Genomic DNA, 12,890 nt, shown 5'->3' with positions numbered 1-12,890 from the left:
TCTGGCTGACTACTGTTCATGAATAAGGGAATAAAGCAGGTGAAAATATTTCAATTGTTTGAGTTTCTTACAAATTTGTAATTAATTAGACATATTTGAAAGCAAAAATTATATTGTTCTTCTGATGTTCATTCATCATCACAGAATCATAGAAGGGTTTGAAGGGACTTCAAAGATTCCAAACCCCTTGGCTCTGGGTAGGGACACATACTAGACCAGGTTGCTCAAAGCCCCAGCCAACCTGTCCCTGAATAATGAGGAGGCATCCACAGCTTCTCTGGGAAACTTGTTCCAGTTCACATGAAATAATTTCTTTTTAATTAAAATGTAAATAATTGATTCTGGTCTAAACGTACTTCCAGTTTAAAGCCATTGTCCCTCGTCCTAGCACTACATACCCTTGTAAAAAGTCCCTTTCTAGCTTTTTTGTAGGCCCTCTTTAGATACTAGAATGATCTGTGTTCTGAACAACTGTAATTTTAAGCCTTGTTAATTGATGGAAGTTTGTGCCATGATTGTGCATTTACTCTCTTCAAGTGTATTGGTGTTTGTGGGGAAGGCGATTGGTTGGGCTGTTTAGAACTGGATATGTGGGAAACCTCTGTGCTGGCATGCTTTGTACCACCCCAGAGATAAATTGACTCTTTTAACTCACATACTAGTGGATTGCTAGACTTCTGAAAACATTCTGCTATGAAGGCAGATCTTATTATTCAGGATATTTATGTCCTGTTTGCAGATCTCCTAGAGTTAGTTCTGTATCAGTGAGTCCTACCCCCATCCCTGCCACACCTGAATGAAAATATGTATTTTAAAAACAAGTTAACCAGAAGAAAAACTTACTTAAATGCTACTTTTTTTTTAGATAGGAATTATTACCTAATTCTGCCATCATTATATGCTGGTGTTCCCCCAACAATGGATTTGATAAAGAATGGTTTGTTCCCAGTATGTTCTTCATAACCTCCTACGATGCTGAAGCCAAGACTTCCAGATGTATTTCTTCGTAATACAATTTCTTTGCAGCTGTACAAATACCTGAAATAAACCAGTTTAATTAAATGTCTTACAGTTAACTTTAGATTCTGATGAACCATTAATAATAAATCTGCCTTTTCATGCACCCATAGAGTGTTTTTAAGAGTTAAAGTAGTGCCATATTTTCACTGTATTAAGCACCTACATTTCTGTCTCTGTAGTATTGCTTTCCTGTTACAACCAGATAACAAATTATCCCAAATAGTCTTGGGATTAAGTATTAAATAAGTTTTTTTTTTATAGGGCAGAAATATTTTCAAATGATCTAATTGATATGAGGGAGAAAACACTTGAGCCTGGATTTAATGTTTGTAAATCAGCAATTCAAAAACCTGTATTTCTTCTACCTTGTACAGCCCAATGACTTGTTTATCTTCCAGATACAAGCCTGTATGTGATTAATTATGTCAAAGTGCTCAGGCACTTAATACTGTGGTGCATGTCAACGTCAAATAATTTTAAGGCCAATGGAATGAACTACAAAAATGACAGATGACACAAAGACAGGTACTGGTGGAATTAGGGATCCTAAGCTTTTCTTGTTAAGTAATCTGATAAGTCACAGCATGGAAGATGAGAGAAACTTAGCCATGTGAGTCAGTGCTTTGGAGTACTCAGTGCTTTGAGTCTGCTGTCAAGAAGATAGCTTGTCCTTACTGTAATGATTAACATAAGATTCTGTGGTAAGAGGACTGAAATCTGCTTCTCCCTCCATTTATCTTTTGAATGTATTTTATGATACTGTATGTTATGCTCATCAAAGCCTAGGTTCCAAAACCAGGGGAATAGGGGAAAACAAGTATAGTGTTATTAGACCTAAATGTTGCTTAATGCTCCAAGTACATTAATTTCTGGGTTTTTTTTTTAAATCAAATTAATTCCATTTGTTGGAGAGTAGGTGATAGAAATTTCTGCCCATAGTACTTGACCAGCTTAGCATTAGTGGTGTCCCCAGAAATGACTGAAATTACTGAATGAATAAAAATGTATTTGCTACTCCAAATATTAAAATGTAGGCTGACCTACAGCAGGCAACTATTACAAGTGCTATTCAGAGTCTTTAGGTTTCTAAGAAGCACTTGACACTTCTATAGGAGGATAAATAGCTTTTATCTTAAACACTGGTATGCCTAGCATTTTTATAATTATGTTTTATATAGTGCATTTGCTGTCTTTCACACCAGTAATACTAGATTAGTTCTCCAGGGCCTACAAATATTCACCTGCTTCCAGGATGGTAGGTATGTAATATTTGCACAAGAATTCACTGGTTGCTAATGTAAGGAACAGGTGACATTTGCTTCTTCCTCAGCAGCCAGGCATTATTGCTTTACCGTCTGTGGACTTCTTCAACGTGCAAAATCACTTAAACCCTCTATGTTTAATGGTACTTATCAAGGTCATGACCAAACAGTGCCAGGATTCAGACATTACTGTTATAATTCAGTGTTGATTTTGGGGCAGAGGTCTCTGCTGCCCAGTGCTACACTCACTTCCATAAGGAGCACATTTCCTGACATTGAAAGGTAACCAGCTAAAACCTAATGCCATAGAAAAGTAGTAGGCAAGCAGGTAAAGACATGAGGATAAAAGGCAGTGAAGCCAAACATGCCTTGTGTGCATTCTATACATGCAGTCTATAAGGTTATTAGTTGCATGATCTCCATCAGTGCAGAAAGCATAAATACCTATTTACTGTCAATATGTATGATAAATTTAAGTAAAATAGACACAGCATAATAGCTTTGGCCTTGTTCTCTCTGCCAGAGCAAACTCATGGAAACCAAGGAACAGGAGAGAGCAACCACTCTTGTGACCCCAGGCCCCTGTGCTGCCTTTTGCCTCACCAAAGGGACTAGGTGTAACCTGTGGACGAGAAGGCAGTGGAGACATGGAAGTCAGGAGAAGAGGTGCTGTGTGATGGTCAGTTTGGGAAACTCCCTTTTCACAAGCATTTACAAGCTTGTCTTCTTTGGTTCCCAATACCCAAATTGGTAATTAAATGTTTTCAGTCCTGAAAGCCAAGTCTGTTTTGGCCACAACAATAATGAGTGAGGGATTTCCCTGTCTTGAGCAATGAATTTACTCACTCTTCCCCTTTTCACTCACCCTGCTGTGGGTGTTGGTGCAGGCAGGTCCAACCCATCACAACAGCCATGGCTAGAGACTGACTTTTGAAAGAATAGGAAAGTCTAGGATGTGTTTATGCCTTTAACTTGACATTTTCTTATCTCCATCCTATGGGATAGAGGTATAAGCATGGCAGTGCATTCATCCATCTGTTTGTCAGCACTGTCACAACTGTGAAAAGGATTCTGGCAGGCAAAGCTGAGCTGTATGTAATGCTGGTACCGCTTGCTCCAAACAGTTCAATGCCTAAGCAGAGAGCAGCCCAAAGGGACTCCATTCTTTTAGGGGTGTTTAATCATGAAGACAAGCTACAAAGTACCAATGAAAAAAAAATACAATCATATGAAGAGGCTTAGTGTGTTTGAGTAGCTTATATTTCTGTGATAATCAAAGCCCCAGTCCGGGTGTTTTGACCCAGTCAAACTGCTGTAACCCACTAAACAGCCAGTCTAAGGAGACCCATCTCCTCGGAAAAGAGCAGCTCACAGTCTTCTGCTTTTATTGCTAAATACTCCAGAAGATGAGGATAAGGAATAATTTATGTGTGAACCTGCCTCAGATACAAGATTTGGGGATATACAGTGTCTACCCACAGGGTCCCATCCTAAGCAATACTACAGCTAAGCATGAGTTACTGATGCATGAAGAATTTAAAAGTGCCTGTTTTTAACTAGTTAAATATACAGTTCCCTTCTGATTTTCAAAAAGTACAAGTATCCTTATGCTCCAGGAATGAAAACCAGTAAACTGCAGGAGGATTTCAGGAACAGCTATGGAAAGGATAACTCCCTCCTCCCTCCCCATTACAGTACACAGATGGCAGCCAAGTAAATACAATTTGAGAATTGCTTCCACCAGCATCCTACAGCCCGGACTGAGTTACTTTGGAAGTGTTTCTGTCCTAATTTCATGTTTTCCATCTTGTTCTACCCCAGGTTTGCAAAATGACTTTGGCCACCTTGTCTCCTCATCTCGCTTTACAGATGAAGAAAAGTACTTGTGTGAAGTACTAATGTTTGTAAATGTTATGACAGGATGATCTAAAAAGTATTCTAGAGTACTAGCTGAGGGAAGAAAATGTGAGTAGAGTGGGAAAACAAGCAAGGGTAGAAGCAGCATCACAGATCTGGGGAAATGCTTTTTGCCAGCTGTTCCCTATTATTTCCTTTGTGCATGCTTCACAACAACATGTCCCTCTACCAATAAAGGAGTTCTGTCTCCCTAAACAACAAACAATTAAATTAGCTACCCTGAAATAAGTCTTTAGGTGAGAATGCTTAAGGCCCTGCATCACTGTTTCCTCCCGCCGCCCAGCCCGCAGCCCCTCCGCTTGCGTGCAGGCCAAGTTTTGACAGATGTCAGATGCACATGTGCACGTATTTTATAACCACCACGTATTGGATTGTACTACAGAAAGAACAGAGGCGCTGTTTATGTACTATTAACCCACACAAAAGGGAGAAAACTCAATTCTAAGATCTCTCAAGAAAAGGACAAAATATAAGTGAGATATGTTAAATGAACAAGCTGGCTTTTCCAAGTCTTTGAGTTCCAGTGCAAGGGGATCAGATAACTTGTCTGATTCTGCTTCTGTCAACATCATCCAGAAAAATTATATAATTCCCTAAGTCTCAATATTTATGTCTTTTGTCTGTGCCCATCTCTGTAATATGCATGCAGTCCCTAGGAAAGAAAGAGTTCTGTTCTAGTATGGAAAAATCAGGCATTTACAGTAAATCATGTAACTGTTATTGATATTAGCCTGTTTTCTACTTCACTGGTCATGGACAGAAATCTGTAGACATGCTGTAGCATTAGTTCAACTCAGCACATTTTATGCTACCATTCACAGGATTTTCCTCAAAATTTCATGGATTTGGAACAAAGAAGGAAAGACACTACTGTCCCCTCAGTTTCCTGAGCTTGAACATCCCACTCTAAGTTGTGTGATGTAGCTGCCTCTGAGCACCTCACCTTGCTTGCTGTGAACAGATAGGGCTTGTCTTGAACCACATCTTTCCCTTCTCACAAGAATTTAAATAATCTACTATCCAGCCTCCTCTTTTTAAAACCATGCCTTTTCCTGGCCTACCAGTTTTACTGCCTTTATCTGTATGTTCAGTTTGCCTTACATAGGTGTGCCACTTCCTACCCATCTTCCCAAGTACTTTTCATGATCCTGCACAATCATGATTTTGATATTTCTACCTTTCTATTAGCTGTACCAAACATTCTACTCTCATGTCTTGGAGCAGTCCTTCAAGTAAATAGTTTTAATTAAAGTAGGAGATTCCTCAACATTTTGTCCCATAACTGCACTTCAGGCACTGTTTCCAAGATTGACCTGTCAGATGTGTATTTAGACACAGTATAATTTTCTCTAATAGCCTGGAAAATGTCATGAGACTGCTGACAATATCTTGGGATCTAGTGAGATGTGATCCTTGCCAAGAGAAAACTGAAAGCCAGAGAAAGGCTAAATGCTCAACCTGGAGCACAATGAGTTAACATGACACACATCTTTGTAAGAGAACTTGTTGAAGGACTTTCACACATCTCATATGGGCTCTGGAGAAGCAGAGTGGTAAGTGGGTGAGCACACTTATGCTGGGGAAGGCTGAAGGGTCTATTAATACCTAGGGAGCAAGCCCAAACCTGATCCTCCTGTGCCCCCATTCAGCCAATCAGCTACTAATAAGAAAACAGAACACCTTTGTTACTGTCCCATCTGATGTGCATTGGTCCCTGTCCCAGGCACTGGTCTGATGTTCAGAGCGGTGTCCCCACTCAGCATACCAATGTCCCCATGTCTCTTTGAAGGAGAAGGGCCATGCTGTGCTCTGTGCACGGCCTCACAGCTGGGGATAGAGTTACAATGAACTCTTGTTTTCAGCCTTGCTGACACTGGGGCTGATTTTCCTTCAGACAAAAAGAGTTGGAATGCCTTCACACATGCAGCCTTCAGAGGAGGAAGGCTAAAGTGAGCTCAGAAACTGTTCCTAAAATGGGAAAACCCATTTTATTGGCAAACTGCAAAGCGGAACTGACCGATGTGAACTCTGGGTGCAAGCCTGCAGTACTATGGAGCTCAGTCCTTCATGTCCTCTACCTTGCTATGGTAGTGGAACTTCAGGCAGCTGTGAGTAGATGATGACCAGGCAGTTCAGGTTTTCAGCACTGCCCAATGAAGGTGACATAGGCAGGGTGTGTTTGTTTCAGTCCATCTAGCAATGGATGGTGATAGACTCAGCACTGCAGATTGCAGCATCTATAAGACCTCTAGTCTGTGGCTGTCTCTTCACTGGGAGCATTGCCCATGCTCTAGTACATTCACTGTGGTGCTGGTCAAGCTCAGGAGTGCAGAAGTTAGCAGGAATGAGGATCTCCCTGGGCCTGCCTGTCTTCAGAGAGACTGAGTGAGGAAAATTTACCATTCCCTAGGATAGCAAGTTAAAGAGCATCCATTAATTGCATTTTCTTTTTACTGCTTTTCTTTCACAGGTATAAAGATGTAGTCCTCTCCACTAGAGGAGGAACATTTTGCCTGTGGGTGGCAGACACACAGCCTGCCTTCTGCTCTCACAGTGCTTCAGCACATTATACAGTCATCTGCAGCAGATCAACCCCTGAAAAATATCTGGCCCTCACAGCAGATCTTGCTGCAAGGTGAATGAGCTCAAAATGGCTTCAGCTAGAAAGAGGGAAACCTGTTATGCTAGAGTAGGAAATGAAGAGGAGTCCTGAAACAGTGCCTAGAGAAAAGCCCACCTGTTCTGCAGACCGTTTTTTCCTGCCCTCCTGTAAAAGAGAGACACTGAACTGCTGCCAGAGTTAGGAGTACAGTCAAGGGGATCTTAAAAGATAAATTCTTCCTTCCTTAAAACTGAGTATCAGTTTCAGCTCTGTGATCCCAGCTTTGCATATTCAGATTTCCAATATGTTCCTCATTTCTTACTTTCTGGAATGTCGCAGAAGCTCTAGGTATTACACCATGCACACTGAGAACTTAGAGACAGGCGATGTGGCTCTTACTACCCTTGCTGAAATGACAACACAGCTGCTTCCTGTATATGACAAATGGACTTCTTTCAGGCGGGGGTGGGGTTAAAAGAGGTGATTTGGAGATACTGGCCAACTGCACAAACTTTGCAACATCTGGGTAAAGTCAAACAATTCAGCTGGATTTGGCTAAGGGGAAAGGCTGTGCAGCTTGAGTGTTGTAGGAGGGGTATCTCTGCCTTCTGCAGGGTGGTTGAGCTCCAGTTCAGCAAGCTCCTGTATCCCTCCAAGATCTTCCTTTCACTCCCTAAGTGCCAGATATATTTACAAGATTGAAACAATTCAGTATCCTATCCTCCCTTGCAAGAGGAACTGCATGTCAATTTTGCCATGTACACGTACCCATTAACAAAAGGGAGGTATTTACAGTCAAGTCAGTGACAGAGCCTGGATTTAATTAAGATGTCAGTGCAATGAATCAAGCCAAAAGAAAGAATTGCCAGAAAATACAAATCTTTCCTCCCACTCCCCCTCAGCAAGAGGTTGCAATCTGTGGACTTACCGTGGCAGCCCCAGCCACATCACCCAGGATGGTGACCACTCGCTGCTCTCGGAGGTCACCTGTGTCTCTTCAGGGGGTGGAAGGTGACCCCGCTCCTCCTGGGCTTCACATGCTCTCATCTCCAGGGCTTTGAGCACCACTGAGGAGTTGGTGTTCTTCAGCAGGGCGACAGCCTCACTCCGGCTAACTCCCGTCAGATCAATGCCATTCACGTTCAGGAGGATGTCACCTGAGACCGATAAAATGGATGATAAAAAACCCTGCAAGTGTTTCCAGGATCCCCTCCCCACCTCCACAAACAAGTGAGTCAAATCCATGGCCAGAACTGGATGCCGGATGAGGCTTTTTGTTAATCCCGCTGTTTAACATGGCTGTGAAGAGTATGCTAGTACACATGCCACAGGCATGAGGGAAGGGTCTCGATTCCTGTACACAGAAGCTTTGCATGGCTGGACAGAAGATTTGTCCTGGTTTCTTTTCACATCCTGTCCTACATCTGGAGCTAAACAAACAGCTGGAGTCCTGCTGTACCAACAAGCTTTGGTACCGGTGCCTAATACTGGTCCAGGTCTCTGGAGTCCACTTCCAGCTAACATTTGTATCCAACCTAAGCTTGAAACCTGACAGCTCAATGATGTTTTTTCTCCCAGTTCTCCCTTAGTTGAGGACTGCCTGTCCAACTGGCTCTTCCTAGTTTTTTTTTGTGGAATAACATGTTATTATTTTCATATTAATGTCTGTTTGAATGGCTGCAAGCCAAACCATTTATCTGTATGCCTTATTTATAATATAGGCACATCAGCTACAGAGAAGAATGCAAAGATGACCTCAATTACTACAGGAAGAACGATAAAGACTTCCCTGATGTCATGCAAGCAGCCATAGTGCCAAGTGCTCTGCTACCCTTCATAGCAGGCTCCCATGCCAAGGCTTTCCTGAGTGCCCTCTGTGCTTGGCCTGGATGCTTCTCCAAGCAGGGACGTATCACTGGCAGTCCAGGCACTGCACTATGAACATTAACCTCTTCTTGTGGCGTGCCCCCAGTGAGAAGGACAACAGCCTAAGAGCTGCTCTAAATCAGAGGCCTTTGGCACTATTATAACATCACATATTCATTTGTTTCTAATTTTATCAAATTAACTAGGCAGAGTTTTCCATGCTGCCTTATGATGAATATTTTTCTGGAAAGTGTATCCCACTGAGAGGCAGTCATTTCCCAGCAGGGGGAAAGGGGAAACCTGCTGTTTTGCTCCTGTTGTCGTGTTCTCACGTGAGTTTTGTTGAGCAGACACAAAGAAGTGTGTGTCAATGCTGGGCACTGAGACCCAGGCTTGTGGGGTCTGACCGGGTTGCATCGATTCTGCCCCTTTTTTGGGTGCCTTCACTTCCCTCAAACTCAGGTTTTCCCTCCAGCTTCCAGGCAGTGACTGGACTGAAGGAGAACATAGGGGATGAAGGGTAAGTGAGCTGTGCCATTGCTGGATGCATGCTACTGAGGGACTTGGTTCTTGAAGATACAATATCCTGAAACCTGTCTGTTTCATCTTTCCTCTGCTGCCCAGCTATTCCCACGAAACCAACTGATAAAAAATGTTCCTCATCTTGCTATAAAAGCTTATTCATGCAGAAGGGACTATTAGCTTTATCACTGTTACATCAGTAGCAGTTAGGGGTTAGGAAGCCAATGTTTCCAGACATGATGTTGAGCCATAAGCACTAATGTGGCTTCATATATAATGGGGATTTTGCTCCTGTATATTTCATTCAAATTTATGAATGCAATGACAAATAAGCACAAAAAATGACTTAAAAAGCACATTAAGGTCGCACAATGAATGTATCAAGATTTAGGAGATCGTGGTGCAAGCTAATTTTCCTCTGAAAAGCTATTTATCTTTTTTTTTCCTACCAGAATATTCCTACAGCCTACTTCACAGAGATGATTACTGCTGCATATTATCCCTTTTCTGGCAGCTGACTTGAGACCCTCTAATCTGACACATCCCAAAATCTATAGGATTGCTGAAGATGTCTTCAGAAATGTGAAGCTCTTTCACTATCCCTCTGTTTTCAAAAGAAGCTCTCCATTTAAAGTAGGCTTTCAAAATCCCATCTTTTTACCTGTTTTTATCCTGCTGTCTCTGCTGATCACTCCTCCGGGTTCCACACTTATCACATAGATAGGCAAATCCCATTCCCGGTTAGATGCTCCACCTGCCACCGTCATCCCCAGCGATTCTGTGTGATCTTTCCGGACAGCCACCACCTTCTCATGACAGGTGACAGTGTGAAGAGTGCTCTGTGATGGAGAAAATAGCAACAACAAATTGCATGGGCAGCTTTGGCATTTTCTATCAAAATAAATATTCATGGAAGTAACACCAAACCCTTCCCAGCCACCTGGCCTGATGGCAGGCAGGACTCCCTTGGGGGCTTAAGCATCTGCAGTCAGAGCTACCAGCAAGGTAACTGTGCTTTAATAGTTGAAGTTAGGCACTGCTCCCACAAAAGCCAGTTGTTTTAGTGCTAAGGCTAATAGAATCAGGTCCTTGAAATGTAAATAAGCAATTTGATTTTAAAAGAAAAACAAAAGTTCTTGATAATAATATCACTAGTGGTCATCATCTCTCAGACTATCAGGTTGTGCTTCTTATCTTGCTGCTTGCAGTCTGAGCATCATCTGTATAGTTAGTGAGAAATAGTCCTTTTGGGTTTGAGGAATTAAACCATTGGGGACATATTAGAAAAGACATATGTCATTTGGTCTTCCAGATATCTGTGTTTCTGTGTAAGTTATGGGTGGAAATACTCTTGAAGAAAAAGTGTTTCTGTTCAGGAAAAGAGAAGGACATTTACAGTGAAGAGCCAGCAGTTTCCAGGGTGCTCTTAGTCCTTATGCTTGAAAGGTCATCCTTCTTTTCAGGAGAGTCGTCCTTCTATTTCTGCCCCTGAACAGGAAAAGTTAAATACACACAGCTGCTCATGCAATAACTAGTGCACCAGTGAGGGTGAAACAAACCCACAGCTGCACTCAGGATGGGGACCGCTGCAATGAAAGCTTCAACAAAACCTGTGAACTGAATGTTATGTTTACCATGCACTCAGTTCTTACAGAAGAGTTCAAAATGCAAATAAAACCCGGATTTAAATGTTAATTGCTTTGCTTTCTTAAAGAATTTCATAAGCAGTGCTCCTGACATCAACTCCTGACAATCCCAGCCCCTCTTGCAGGAAGAGCATCATCCACCCCAAGCTCATATATAATAGCACATTTCTACATTTCAAATGCAGATTTAAAAGACTCTTATTCAAAAATATGACCTCACATTTGTAACATGCAAAAATAATCCGTAAAACTCATTTAAAGCCACATTAATCTCTTCTTAGAAATCTGACATCTCACAAAGACATTTTACATTGGTTCCTGGGCCAGCAGCATGGAAAATGGAGCAGATGAATCCACAAGGTCTCCCTGTGTGACAATGATGGACAAAGGAAGACTACAGCATGAACATTTTTATGGGACTAGGGCAGACTATGTCTTTGCTTCGTGGTTTTTTTTGGAGGGATGTTTGGTGGAACTAACTCCACATCAAGATTTCTTTGATGCAATGTTATCAACAAAACACAGGACCTTCTAGCAAAAGAACCTTCAGCAAAGAATTTCTCCGTGCTTGAGCAGATGAACAGTAGCTGCTACAGAGCTCCAGAAACAAAAAGGCAAAGAGCTCAGTGGAAAGAGGAATTCTCTCAGTCTCAAGGAGGAAACCAGACAGCACAGTTTGGACATATTAGACCTGGTCCATGCTGAACACAGACACTATATCAGAATAATTTGGCTTATGGCTTGCAAACAAACCTAAGAACTTCTGAAGATTTTAAAACCTTCAGAAAATGTTCTGTTTCAGATACATTTTACATTCTGATCAAGATAATTTTAACCTTTCATCTTTGGCTTTAAGGTGTAAATATTTTAAACATAGTAGTTCCATCTTTATGCAAATTAAACTTAATCATTTTTAATCATAGTTTCATCTATGTTTTGCAAAAATATCCTTTTTCCCTTGAAAAGCAATACCTTTCCATTGGGAAGAGGCCACTTCCTGAAACATGTGGGATAGGGGCACTACCAATTTTCACAAATTACAATCTGAAATTTTGTAGCAAAATATGAAATTTGGATTCTATTTGTGCTCTGAGCGAGAGAGCAGTCCTGTTACTTATGCAGCATACATCCAGTCTCAGACAGCAAAACCATTAGAGCTGGTTTATCACAGTTTTTTGAGGAATCAGCACAGAGAGAAAGATTTCAAAGTAGTGCTTGGGAACAAATTGCCGTGTTGCATTTCAGTGAAGAATTATAGAAGTACCAGTACTTGTATGCTGAACCACAAAGGACCAGTTTTCCTTTGAAGATACTCTTTCCCATGTCATTTTTTACATGGCTGCAGACAGAAAGGATTTGGGGTGACTTGACTGAGACAAAGGCAGTGATGAAAGGAAAGCAAAGCCTTTTTTAGTAAACACATGTAGAACTTTCTTGGAGGTATAATCAATAGCAAGTAAACCAGTTAAAAGGCAGTGTTTATCAGTGACTGCATTTCAGTGCATTCTCTTCTAAACAATTGTCCTTCTCTGTCATTTTGAAGTGACCTTGGAGGTCAGGAGAAGAAAAACATAACAGTTCATCTCCTCCTTTTTTTTATTTTTTTCCTTCTTTTCTGTATATTTACTGGAAAATAAATATTTACAGCTGATTATCACAACATCAAAGCAATGACACGTGTCTTGCAGGCAAAAAACATCGCTGCATCTGTTTGGAAAATGTACTTCACCTGAAGGTTAACCTGCTCATATGGTCAGGAAACATTGCCTGTTCCAGAAACATTTTCTTCGCTTTGAATATTAGGCAATTAATTTGAAAGAAGTAAGAAAACAATTTCAATTAAAAACAAGTGTTATTTAATTAATGGCAAAGCTCCCACTGACTTCAAAGGAATTGAATCGGGCCTGTTTATGTGTTACAGCCTGGCTTCGCAACCTCAGCTGCACAAGAAAGTGTTTGTGACATCTCTTTTCTGAATCCAGGCAGCAGCCAGAACAGTCTGGGCTGTGCTTCCCCAGTCTCTGTACAGAGGAAAACAGATCCATGAGACCCTGG

General features: G+C 41.4%; 1 protein-coding gene across 5 annotated transcripts in view; it reads right to left on the bottom strand.

Annotated features, from left to right (window-relative positions):
* The window catches only part of LNX1 (ligand of numb-protein X 1), a 79,492-nt gene that overhangs the window by 822 nt on the left and 65,780 nt on the right, over positions 1-12,890 (bottom strand). For all 5 annotated transcript variants that reach the window (XM_015624380.2, XM_015624383.2, XM_015624381.2 and 2 more), the window contains 3 exons: positions 9,851-10,028; positions 7,730-7,958; positions 880-1,038 (listed from right to left, as the gene is read on the bottom strand). In XM_015624380.2, the coding sequence (XP_015479866.1) occupies positions 880-1,038; positions 7,730-7,958; positions 9,851-10,028 (566 nt within the window). The remainder of the gene's footprint in view (positions 1-879; positions 1,039-7,729; positions 7,959-9,850; positions 10,029-12,890) is intronic.

This window comes from Parus major, chromosome 4 (genome assembly GCF_001522545.3).
Source record: "Parus major isolate Abel chromosome 4, Parus_major1.1, whole genome shotgun sequence".
Taxonomy (NCBI): Eukaryota; Metazoa; Chordata; class Aves; order Passeriformes; family Paridae; genus Parus; species Parus major.
This window is presented reverse-complemented; position numbering and strand designations above follow the sequence as displayed.